The following is a 13696-nucleotide window of genomic DNA, read 5'->3' as shown; positions in this document are numbered from 1 at the left end:
TCCATATCAAAACACCCTCCTCACCAGAAAACCTGGTGGGGGAGACGGTTTAGTCGCCGACAACCCGACCATGGAACAGGTTCGTACAGGTTTACATGGTACCTGTTGCAGGTCACAGATCTAATCTGACCTGACCTTAAGGTCACACCAAATCCTTTGGAACGCCCATCATGTGACTATGTTTTGACATGGAATGGATGATGAAATAATTTCTTACAGCTCAATGCAAACAAAAACCAGATATCACTTTTTCTTGAAGTCTGCCATGAAATACAATGTTTGTGTCATATACACTGTGACAAAGTGGTGGTGAGGGTATCCTTAGAAAGTGCTAATTTTGTTTTCTAATAATATTGTCGTGGCCCTGGTGGTTAGGTTGATATCCCCCGACCCAATTGTGGTGGACGGGTGGTTAACACAGACCAGGCCAAATCACCGAGCAGTTTTCCTTCGAGGCGAACACGTGATCCTTGGAGGTGATGGCACACGCGGGAAGAAGAGGGAGCCAAACGGATGTACACGACAGAAGCACAGCACAAGGGGTTTATACTCGAATCCACAACAGATACACGGACACCAGCAACTTAACATAAGCATGGGGATTTAATGAAAATTGATCAAATATTTACAAGGCTAATAATTCAAAATGAAACTGGAAGGGCATTCGGCAGAGCACATACCTCTGTCACATAATGCCTGATCCATGAGAACATATCGGGTCCATTACATTTCTGAAATATCATGCTATGCAGTACTATATCAATTTTGGCCCCATCTCTCAATGGTGAAGAATCACTTTAAAGATTAAATAATTCTCGTATCCAGATCCGGACTCGGATCTTCACCAAAATCGAATCAATTCATCCTTGTCAAACAACCAACCTGTCCATTAAGTTTCGTCCAAATCCGTCTGCAACTTTATGAGATATCGTGCTATATTTTTGTTTAGCACTTTATCTCAATGGTGAAGAATCACTTTAAAAAATGATCAGATCCCGATCCGGATTTGGATCTTCACCAAAATCGAATTATTTCGTCCTTGTCACACACCCAAACTGCCCACCAGATTTCATCCGAATCAATCAACAACTTTTTGAGATATCCTGCTCACAGACAAACACACAGAAAGGGGTGAAAACATACCCTCCTTCACCTTCAGTGGTGGAGGTAATCATAAAAAGTGAGGTAAATTGAAGCCTACAGTCGAGGCACTTCTCCACATGGACTTTAATACAGACAAGGGGAAAACGAAATAAAAGAAAATCCTCCCTTTATTCTGACACTTAGCTTTGTCCAGAGATGGTCTTTATTGAACTTTGGGGTTGAGCCGCTTCATCCTGCATGGGAAGATGCACCCAAAATGGCGGCGAGCAGTCTCTGGGCAGGAAAACGTTCGTGAGGTGGTTTTCAACATCAGGGCTCACCAACTGCCATGCGGCTTCTTCTCATGAACAAAAAATGCCAAATGTTCCTGTCTTAAGACCTTGTCACACCTTGACGATTTAGCCAGCGTATGTCGACGTATGAAAAATTTGTCTAAAATGCTGGCACACGTCGAATACGTTATGGGTAAGTTTTGTATACGTTAAGAGCACACTGAAGCACGCTGAAGCACGTTGGCATACGTTGGCATACGTCGTAGTACTCCGAGCTCGTCGACAAATTTTAACATGTTGAAAATTTTTCGACGTATGCCAGCGTATGACTCACACGTTCCGCATACGCTGGCCATAAGTTGTGGGCACGTTATGCGATCGTTGGCACACGTCGACACACATTACTGGTAAGTTACTCATAAGTCGAAACACGTCGAGGTAATGTTTAGTGTACCCGAAACTTATTTCTAACCGATGAGTAACGTGCTTTGAACCTATGTGTCACGTATCTCCAACGCATATTGACGTATGTAGACGTATTTGACGTCTTCCGGACGACCACAGAACTTACTGAACGTGTTTCTAACTTACAGCTACCGTATAATGGCGTATTAGCAGCGTTTCGGGGAATTGGTATATAAAAATGGGGTTCACAGGAGGAACCCATCAGTGTTCCAGACTTCATGTGTTGTTTTTTTTATTTTTTTTTTATTTGGCATGACAGTGATGTTGACACTTCGATTACTAGTGTGGTTATAATATAATATAATTAATAGGCTGCCCCTGAACGATTTAAATCATAACCGCACTAGAAATCGAAGTGTCAACATCACCGTCATGCCGAAGAGGAAAAAAAAAAAAACATTACCTCGACGTGTTTCGACTTATGAGTAACTTGCAAGTAACGTGTGTCGACGTGTGTCATACGCTGGCATACGTCGAAAAATTTTCAACATGCTGAAAATTTGTCGATGTACTCAGCGTACTACGACGTATGCCAGCATGCTTAAGCATGCTCTTAACGTATACAAAACTTACCCATAACGTATTGGACGTGTGCCAGCATTTTAGACAAATTTTTCATACGTCGGCATACGCTGGCTCAACCATCAAGGTGTGACAGTTAGATTTCTTGTGCGGTTATGATTTGAATCGTCGAGCGGCAGCCTTTTAATAGCCTACGCCACGTGATCGTCAGTGATACGCGGCCGCGCGCTATGCATACGTTAGACTGTCGTTGGGCATACGTTGTGAACGCCGACAACACGCTAAGCATTCGTTGGTATAAGTTATCTATAAGTTCTCGAAATGTTCTGTGTACGTTACTAATACGTTATGAATACGCCCAAAACTTTTTAAAAAACATCAATAGTTCAGCGTACGCCAGCGTTTTACATACATTTTGATACGTTGCCATACGCTGGCTAAAACATCAAGGTGTGACAGGGCCTTTACACGAGGACTGCTCACAACAATCACCCACCTTTCTCCTCGAACACACAACGGTATCATGACTTCAATCAGAGGTGAACTCCTCTTCCACTCTTTCTCATAATTGTACAACTTCGCGTCTCAACCGAACAGGAATGGATAGCATCCTGCCGAGCACACGGGCAAATTCACATCAGCATGAACACGAGAATCGCGCAGCCATTTCGTCGTGTCGAGAGGAGAGCAAAAATGAGATCCTCTTTCGATCGTGTCCTCCACCAACTCTGTCCTCTCACAACTCCTGTCTGCTCTTCGATCATGCCCCCCTCTCACGTTACACTCACCAATGATCAGTCTCAGGGAGGTGACTTGCTGGTACGAAGCCGGGAAGGTGGGGCTTCTCACCTGTTTGGATGTGCGGCTCTGTTATTATTGTTGTTGTTGTTATAAAAACGTAATTCTTCTATTGCTGGCTTGTAAATGCAAAAAGGTAGGAAAAGGTCACAGGGGGCAATTACATACTGTGGGAAATTGGCCTTCATCCATATTTAATTAACACACCACCACCCCCCAAGTGGTGACAAGTAACAAGCTCACAGTTTCCCTACTTCATTTGCATCGAGATGTCTCCTACACGTCCACGGACCAAGTAACTCCATACAATCCTAACTTTCCCATGCAATTCCTCCATCTACCCCCCACAACTGTAACAATTTGTTACAATTCAAAGATACAATTTTTTTTTCCTCAAAACAAAAAAGTATGCAATCATGGATTTTAATGGATATGTGAGGTTAATCCATCCAAACAATATTTAAGCTGATTTGTCCTTGGATATTGTATATTTTCTCTATTACAAATAATCATTTTCCAGTAAATAATGTCCTTCTTGATGCAACAAGTTAATTTTTTTTAATGTAATTACTTGAATAAGCTGATACTTACATAGTTTACGACAAGCTCCCGCTGTCCCTCTCCACGCATTCTTCGTGCGACAGCTTGTACAAAGGCCCCAAACTGTGGAGCCATGTACATGTCTTCAGGCTCCAGCTGCACTCCTCTGAACCTCGCTCGCACTTCTTCCACCAACCTACACCCCAACATCATGCAGTTACCACATCGCAAAAGTGTTCTCACTATCAAGCACTATCTACATGAGATCCCCCCCCCCCCAACTGTGACCATTCACATCCTGCAGCCTACAGATGGAAGGAATCCCTTTTTCACTGATCTACAAGAAATCATCATGTTGAACAATCTTTCAACCTCACTTGTTTCTCACCTGATTACATCCATAGAACCTGCTCCACTCTTGAAAAAATCTGTGGAGTCCTCTACAATTGAGACGGAACTGAGAATGCTGGTCCAAACTTCCTGCACAATAAATCACCACATTTACACATCAATTTTCCACTTTAAGTGCAACTGACATGAAAAATGACCCGATGCAACCTACCTATTTTTAAGCTTTAAGTCACATTGAGACGTGTCATCATGGAAGGAAATTCCCCCAAAAATAAAAAAAATTGGGGATAAAGCAAATCATGAAATATATATATATATATATATATATATGTATATATATATATATATATATATATATATATATATATATATATATATATATATATATATATATATATATATACATACACTCAAACAGAAACTTAAACAGCAATTTAAACCACAGCTGATGTACACAGATTAATCACATTCCTTTTTCTACCTATTGCCACACTATGCCAGGGTTTTCTACAGGAAATAAAGTTTTTACTTTTATGCGACGAGGCAGACCATCTTCAACTTCACACGAGAGAGCATTTTTTTAAAGTTAGAAAAATGCAGTTTTTGTAGATGGACATCTTTATAAACATGAAACATTAACACAAGGCAATACGGCTAAGCATGTAATGTACAACACTAAAATGATTGACAGGGGACGGAGCTTGGAATGCGCATGTGTGTTTGCCCCCAAATTTTCTCCTGAGCCACACCATCTTGCCAAAGAGCATATGTGCACTTGCCCCATTTTGCTCTGCAAATTTTTTTTCACATCAAGGTCGATGTCACAATAAAAACTTGCAATTCTAAATCAAATTGATATATATTTTTTTAAAACATGAAATACGGGCACTTTTCACGAGCTGAGAGTACCGCGCAGTGGATGACGCATTCATCTTGTGGAACAGAGAACTCCTACTGTAGTGAATCCATCATGTAAACGCTACACAACTACTTTTCATACATCTGCAATAATAAATGTATTTATCACTTTGCTGAATTATAATCGGACATCCAATATTCTCTCTTCTACTTCTTCCTTCAAAAGAAAAATTGACTGGCTACGCCAGCATCCTTTTTATGAGTCCAAACAAATTATTTACCAAAACTACCTGAGCACTGACCTTTGACAAATATTCTGATGAAAAACCAAATAAATTCATCACTTTCGACCGTACATTGTGCATTCATTTGGCGAGTGTCTTTTTAGTCATTTATTTTGACAAGTCATTTGTTGCACAGTTAACATAATCTCTCAACTGTTTCCGAAAATTACGACTGTACCATTTTGGCCACATCATCACCAGTTCCTATTTCCACCAGGATTTGCCAAAACAATAAATAAGGCCCAAGGAAGAACACTGCACAGCTCGTCCTCAGAAGTTGGCCTTCACCTGGAAAAACCTATATTTTCCAATTGACAACGAACTGTATGTCACAACTGTGTACAACAGGATTTCACGGCATCAGTTACTTTGGCGGTCTACAATATTTCACATTTATCAAAAGGAGCGTTCTCTCAGAAGCCCTCCTATAGCACGCTGATAATTAAAACAATCTCAGTTTTTCGAAGTCTACACACCAATCAGCCATTAACAATTTAATCTTCCAAAGGGCACGTCCATATCAACATAGATCTCATCACAACATAAATAAACTCAAACTTCCATTCTGACTATGAGGCACAACAGGGTCAGTAATATATCAACACCGAAAACATGGTGTGTATCAATAAAGAACCACATTTACTATTTACTAATTGCCATTTCACCAAGCTACAATAAAATGAATGACATTTTAATGAGAGAAGATGTGGAGATATAGTTTGTGTGCGAGAAATTGGTCAGGTCAGGTCAGGTATGGGAGCATGTGCCAGAACAGCGCGTCGCTGCGTCCACTTTCCGCCGGTACTCCAGGGGCCTCCGTCTGGCCATCCCCCAGGCAGATGCCAGGCCCATCCCCATCTCCTTGAGATGATGGTCAACCTGCTGCAACCATGAGGCACGTGGTCGGCCCACTGGCCTCCTCCACTCATGAGACTCCCTCGCTGAGAGAATCTGGTGAGCAGGATCAGCGTCAGGAAAACGAGCCACATGTCCATACAGCCGCAGCTGACGCTCACGGACTATGCAGGTAACAAATCTCATCCGAGTCTCTCTCAGCAACCGCTCGTTGGACACAAAATCCGACCAGCGATAGCCAAGGATTCTCCGAAGAGACCTGGTACCAAAGGAATTAAGTCTCCGTCTCAGATCCTTGGTCAAAGTCCAAGTCTCGCACCCATAGAGCAAGACTGGAAGTACCAAGGACCTGAAGACTCGGACTTTCGTCCTCCCGCACAGGTACCGGCAGCGCCACACCCCATGATCCAGTGAATCCATGACTCCCCAGGCCCGACCCAGACGTCTATTGACCTCCGGCTCACAACCTGCGGAGACATGAATATCACTGCCAAGGTAAGTGAATCTATCCACGACCTCAACATCCTCACCACAAACAGACACAGACAGGACAGCAGCATCCAAGATGTCACCGAAAGCCTGGATCTTTGTTTTGACCCAAGAAATCCGTAATCCCAACGGCTCCGACTCCTCATTCAGCACCTCGAGGGCCCCCAAGAGGATGTCTAAAGTCTCCGCAAAGATGACTGCATCATCTGCAAAATCAAGGTCCGAGATCTTGACATTGCCAAACGATGCACCGCAACTTGATCTCTCCGACATCCTCCCAAAATCCAGTCCATACAAGTGCTGAAAAGTGTGGGGGCAAGTACACATCCCTGACGAACTCCAGTAACAACTGGAAATAAGTCAGAGGCGGTACCACCACACTTCACAGCACTCTCAGTACCAGAGTAGAGTTCAGACATCAGATCGATCAGTTTCGGTGGCACCCCACGAAGACCAAGAATCCTCCAGAGGACATCCCGATTCACTGAATCGAACGCTTTACAGAGATCAACATAGGCTGCAAGCAGCCCCTGCCGAAACTCTCGTCTGCGTTCAGTGAGGACACGAAGAGCAAGGATACGGTCAATCGTTGACCTCTTTGGTGTAAAGCCTGACTGCTCTGGACGCTGGTGCTCAAGCAGATGGTGGCGAACCCTATCAAGAATTATTCGAGCAAAGACCTTGCCCGGCACTGAGAGCAGCGTCACCCCTCGGTAGTTGTTGCAGTCTTGGCGATCACCCTTTCCTTTCCAGAGAGGGACAACAAGGCCCCTCTTCCAGTCAGTTGGGATGATGCCTGTGTTCCAGGCAGAGCACAAAACTGCATGCAACGACGTGAGTGCAGCATTTCCACCAGCCTTGAGAAGTTCAGCATGGATGCCACAGATCCCTGGAGCTTTGCCCCGTTTCAACTGGTTCACCGCAGCCCGTGTTTCCACAAGCGATGGTGGACCACAGTTGATTCGAGGGTCAGCAACAGGGATTGTAACACCCTTGACGTCCAACTCGACAGCTGCTGGGGATCAGCCTGGTACAACCGCTCAAAGTAACCGGCCCAGCGGGCCTTCACTTCAGACTCCTCTGTCAAGAGCCTACCACTCTCTGCTCGGAACTGCAGTGCTCCGAGGGATGGGCTTGGATGAACGTAATGCGCGAATTCCCCCTGTAAGCGGGACGAGAATCACCTGTCCACAGGTGATGCTCTACCCCCTCACAGATTCCTCGCACATAGGCCTCCTTGTCCACCCTCAGTGCACGTACAGTTTTACGCCTCAGCTCCCTGAACAGCTCAGCTCTGCCATTCAGCCTGGCCCTGCGACTCTGGTCAATGGTATCCAGTGTCCCTTGAGAGACAAAATTCTTCTTTGCCCTGCGGTGAACTCCAAGGCATCCACCGGCAACATCAAGGACGGTGGTCTTGAAGGTGCTCCACAACTCTTCAGGACCCCCAAAGCACCCAGACCCCCCAAGTGTCCACTCAGCCTGTTCGCAAACTCCTCAGCTACTCTCTCATCCCTGAGCTTGGCAACATCCAGCCTAGGCTGGGATGGTACCATTCTCCAGGATTTAAGGTGCAGCTTTAGAGTTGCTACAACAAGCCTGTGGTCAGTATTGAGGAACTGAGCACTCCGGTAGACCCTGCAGTTCTGGATCATCCTCCAACGACCGTCAATGAGGACATGGTCAATCTCCTTTGCCACACCGCCAGCGTTGGAATACCAAGTCCAGCGATGAGCTTGCGGGCGCTGAAACCATGAACCAGCCACCCTAAGTCCATGACTTCTTGCAAAGTCAAGGAACTTAGTGCTATTCTGGTTCATAGTTCCTGACCCATGGGGACCAACACACACCTCATAACCATCCCTATCAGTTCCAGTCGATGCATTGAAATCCCCCAAGACTAGAAGTGTATCTCGTCTGGGGCACTGATCAACCACAGACTCGAGTGTGGCGTAGAATGCATCCTTCACGGTAAGATCACTCGCCTCAGTCGGAGCATAAATAGAGACCAGGGAGATGACACCTAAGGAGTGACGAATCCTTAATCTCATAATACGCTCGTTGACCGGTGTTACCTCAATTATCATTGGGGTCAGCTTATTGGACACAGCTACAGCAACTCCTTGGGTATGGTAACCATCAGAGCGACCAGACCAATAGTAGGTGTAACCACCCACCATTATCTCGCCGCAATCCGGTCTCCGAACCTCAGAGAGAGCTGCAATCCCGATGTCCAAACGCTTGAGCTCAGATGATAACAGAGACAGGTGATCATCCTCTCTTAGGGATAGGACATTCCAGGCACCCACCCGAAGGGACCGCCCCAGGTTAACCCAAGGAGACCGCCGTCTGGTGGACGACACCTCAGCACCACTCCGACACACTCTCCCGCAATCTGACCCAGGGATGTTACCCCGTGGTTTCCCTCCTATCAAATTTGGGGGGTCCCGAAGGCTTTGCCCCAATCCCATCATCCGGTGAGCTGCCCTGCGAAGGGAAGCTGCACAGGAGGTACTCCCACGGAGTGGGTTTTCAGATTTTTTTGCGTTTTTGCGTTTTGCGGAATGAAGCGTTTTACGGTGGCTGGAGTGCAAATCCTGCCACCAACCTCCTAATAAGAAGTAACCCAACTGCAGGAGGACGTCCGCAGACACAGTTGGGCACTAGATATGGATGGCCGTTGGCTCACAAGGAGCTCCTCCGCCCTTTGACAGGTTTTGTTTTTAATCCTGCTGGGTGTCCATATCCAAACACCCTCCTCACCAGAAAACCTGGTGGGGGAGACGGTTTAGTCGCCGACAACCCGACCATGGAACAGGTTAGTACAGGTTTACATGGTACCTGTAGCAGGTCACAGATCGAACCTGACCTGACAAAGGTGAGAAATTGGTGATGAAGGTAATTTGTAATGGAGTACTGCTCTCCCCTCTGGGCTGGCTCTCCTGCCTCATGTCTTCCCCAACTTGATGCCGTGGAAGCCAAGGCCTTCAGGATCATTGAAATCTCCCACACTGAAGCCGAGTCCGTGGGCTCTTCACTTTATCATTGCAGACAGGTCGGTGATCTGTCTGTCTTCTATCACCTCCTTTCTGGTCTTGCACCCTCTGCTCTTTCCGTGCTTTGTCCACCCCAGGTCTCTGCATGGCTCACACAGCCCACCATCAACCCCCTTCTGGCGAAAACTATCTAAATCCAGGATCACTGCTCACCTCCACTCATTTGTTCCTCTATTTTTCTTGCCTGTGGAATCAACTTCCATAACCTCTTCAATCTCATTCGTCCCTCCAGGTCTTCAAGACAGCTGCTCACCATCATTTTAGATCGTTCCCAATCCAAAACTATGATCTTTTCTAACCTTGTTAATCTCCCCCCCCCCCTCTTCCCACCAGCCACTCACCTAATCCCTCCTCCATCTAAATTTCCAGTTTTCCCTCCCGAGAGTTCCCTTCTGTATCCATCTTGTCCACCCCATGCATCCTCTCTTGCACCCCCCCCCCATTCCTCCCCACACCCATCGTTTGTCCACGTCCCTCTGTCTTGTTCGTGCTTCCCCCATCTCTCTCTATTGTTCCTTTTGTCAGTTTGCATCCTGATCCATTAAGTGTAGTAGTACGAGCTCTTCCACGAGCCTCGACTATGCATACAAAAAATAATAATAATAAAATGCATGCCTAGATTCCAAGTGTTATCAATGAAATTGTGAAAAATGCCGGTCCGTGCCTTCTTAGCCGTGGATGTCTGTCACGGGTTTTGCCCAAAAGTAGTTTTATTATTATTATTATTATTATTATTATTATTATTATTATTATTATTATGTTTCCAGATGTGAAAGCCCATGGAAAATAGACAAAGTAAACAGAGGGGAAAAGGTCCATGTACTGACAATGCAGCAAAGAGGAGCAGGCAGACACGAGTCACAGGCAAATAAGAGACGAACAGGGATGATTCACTTTGGCTGGCCACGAGAAGGGTTGCAGAAGACGTGCAACATTTAAGTTAGATGAAGAAAGTGAATAATTCACAGAAGGGAAAGATAAATGGAAATATCAAAAAGAGCTTGTATCACAAAGGTGGATGAAAAGAGATGGTGGTGGGTTGCCTTTAAACACTGAGTGGGGCGAAGGGTGGGGAGAGCAAAATCGAATGGATTCAGGCAAACAAGTCAACTAAGAGATGAAAAGGAAAATAAATGAGTCAAGATGAGCCAATCGATTATAGATTTGAAGAGCATAATAATAATTGTGGATGAGTGCATAATACACTAAAAGGCTGGGAGGGGTGAAGGACAAGGGAGATGGAGAGGGAGACCCCAAGGCCACTAACCTATCGGTGGTGAGAGAGAAGCGAGCCTGTGGTACCTCAACCTCCTGCCAGAAACATTCAATGACCTCAGGACCTTAGATTCCACTGCTTTCAGGGAAGATATATAAAAAGTAACAGCAAAGGGCTGAGGTCTGAAGAGTTACAAGTTGGTACCCAGTTCTGGAGGGCACTTTGAGATGTGATCAGCCCAAGCGAAGTCAAAGCTGATTGGATGATCAAGAAGCAACATGGTCTATACCTGTGTCAGATGTTGGCGAGAGAGGTATATTTAAGGATTCGCTGCGATCTTTGTGTGGAGATAGTCATAACATGAGATTTTCCATTCACGAAGTTCATTTTCCAGATTGTTGACCAAAACATCATCTTTTTCAGAATAGCAGTCAAGGAAACAGCTGCAGCAGACTTTACATTTCACTGGCAGGAAGAATACTCTGACACAGGGTACAATTATATGTAAAGTGGAATCAATAACTTTACATTTAGTAAAAGTCACTGATCTGCAGCAAAAAAAGATGCTTGCTTCCTTGAGGATCTGCAGGCCCGAAAAGGAAGAGGTAATCAGAACAGATGCATAGTTATTGGTGATGAGGATGCTGTACTATCAGGATTAGTAACAGATGAGTTCTTAGGTTTCTACAAGACCTTCTCCACCTTTGGAGGTGAGAAATCCATACGTTTCAAGGAGCAGGACGTAAGGGGTTGCGAAGACACGACAGGAAAGGGAGGGTTGAGAATCGGAGCTTTTTCACCAAAACAGAAAACCAACAGAATCGGCTCAAGCACGTCAAACAGAGTGCATAATCTTGAAAAGTGCAGCGATATGTGTATCTACCAAAGGACCTGGATACCAGTAATGCGGGACAGACCCGTGATGACCACATAGGCTTGGTTACACTAAGCTATGGTATAATGGGCAGAATTGTCTGGCAAACAACTTCATCAAAGGCATCAACATCCTTCCCCAATCATTTATCAAAGGCATTCTGCCGATCTACTTCAGTAGTGGTGATTATTCTTCCGTCGTGTTGGTGAGTGAATCAATGTATTTTCTTCCCATTTCTTTGACATTCCTTAGACAAAATAGTCAGCAAGGATCCCTTCAAAATGTTCTCTTCTTTTTTTTCGAGGGTGTCAGAACCGTCTCCCTGGATTTATCTCAGGCTTTCAACACAGAGTCTTGCATTCTATGCTGCTTGCCAAGCTCACTGCCTTCCTCTACTAATGCAGTCAACACGTTGCTATCAACAGAATCCTTTCCTCTACTCTCAGTGGAGGCTACGGTGTCCCAAGCCAGTGCCTTGAGCCCAGTGTTGTTCCTCACATACAAATGACCACTCAGATACTCTGGAAACCACCTTTTCCAGCTGCAAATGATTCCACGCTGTGCCATATATACCCCATCCGACTGACAAGCAGACAGCAGCTGCATTACCCTCTGTTGATCCGGAATTTATTAGATTCTGGTTTGACAAACGGAACATCAATTCTTCCTGGAGGGGGTGGGGGTAAATCTTTCTACCCCCATTACCATCCCCACCCCACAATCCAACCCCCCTCTTGCAGGTTACTGTTTCCTCCCCTCCTTTCTCTCCTCTTTTGCCTGTTTGTTCATTCCCATGGTTGTTGCATCAGCCTGTTAAAACACTGCCCTATTGTCAATACGTTGACTTTATGCCCTCTGTTGCGTTGCTCTTCCATTAGCTTAGGTTTTGCATCCCTAAAATGTTTGTTGCAGAAGTTGCCTTGGCTTTAATTAATTATAATTGGCCTGACTATAAATGGTCAACCCTGTGCTTTGCAGGCAGGGCCTTGCACGAATGAAAGGGCTGTCTGTTGAACAGGATGTTAAGCTCGGGATCCATCAACCAGCATTGATTCCTGGTGGATAATAAATATCCCGTGGTGTCTTTCTCAAAGAGTAGGCGATTGTTGCCAAAACTTTGGCCAAATTCCAAATTCCTGCCCGAACTGTCGATAAAGTGTAAGGCCTGAATTGGGCCTCTGGGCATCTCTCACCCACTATGGATCAATAGTCCATGGCAGAGCCCTATACATGTCTTGGAGAAGCAACAGTCCCAACCTTTTACTTTAGCTGACTTTAATTTGATGGATGCCATAACATCAGTCCCTAATCCTGAAGAAAATGTGCACTTGGCAAACATGGAATATAGGTTTCTAAAAAGTCCTTTCGGATTTATTGTACAAACCAGAACCACAAATTACCGAGTGTCATCTCCTGAGGAAATGTCCATTAAAAAGATCTCTGAATCGGACAGGTTGCTACAACCACTGGCAATATTTTTCCATTTCAAAAAGTAAATCCTCTGCAGCAGTAGACGAGGCAAACAATGATCCACTCACTCACATTGTATCATAAATTGGGTCACCTATCAAGATCAGGTGATTTGGACTTGGATAAAACATCATGAAGATTGCTGTTCGCCAAGAGTCACTCATATTTTAGGAAACCATACACCAACAGGAGGTTAGAGGGACAACCAAGATATTCTAGTTTTGTATTTTTAATTAATTTTCTGAAATTTGCAGAATTTGTTTTTCACTTGGAAGTTCTGGGTTTTGACGTGTAAATAAAAGGTGGAAAAAGTCTGATTTAATGCGATTAAATTCCAGGCTATAAGGCAACAAAAGGTGAAAATTTTGAAAGGGGGTGTACACTTTCTAAAGGCACTGCAAATGAGATAGAATAATATGAAATGTACTCAACAATCTGATTTTGATACAAACCATAAGTTAGTCCGACAAATTAGTCACCATTTAATAGTGGAGTAAACACAATTGCATCCTGTACCAGTTGTTTAATAATATAACATATAT

At 44.7% G+C, this 13696-nt stretch overlaps 1 protein-coding gene across 5 annotated transcripts in view; it reads right to left on the bottom strand.

The window, feature by feature from the left end:
- LOC147018598 (mitochondrial 10-formyltetrahydrofolate dehydrogenase-like) overlaps nucleotides 1-13696 on the bottom strand; it is a 168521-nt gene that overhangs the window by 84508 nt on the left and 70317 nt on the right. For all 5 annotated transcript variants that reach the window (XM_085898421.1, XM_085898423.1, XM_085898422.1 and 2 more), the window contains 2 exons: nucleotides 4090-4181; nucleotides 3753-3897 (listed from right to left, as the gene is read on the bottom strand). In XM_085898421.1, coding sequence (XP_085754547.1) covers nucleotides 3753-3897; nucleotides 4090-4181 — 237 coding nt within the window. The remainder of the gene's footprint in view (nucleotides 1-3752; nucleotides 3898-4089; nucleotides 4182-13696) is intronic.

This window comes from Eptatretus burgeri, chromosome 10 (assembly GCF_056783735.1).
Source record: "Eptatretus burgeri isolate ZD-2024b chromosome 10, Ebu_testis_v1, whole genome shotgun sequence".
NCBI classification, from domain to species: domain Eukaryota; kingdom Metazoa; phylum Chordata; class Myxini; order Myxiniformes; family Myxinidae; genus Eptatretus; species Eptatretus burgeri.
Note: the sequence above shows the minus strand (reverse complement) of the source record. Positions and strands in the feature narration are given on the sequence as shown.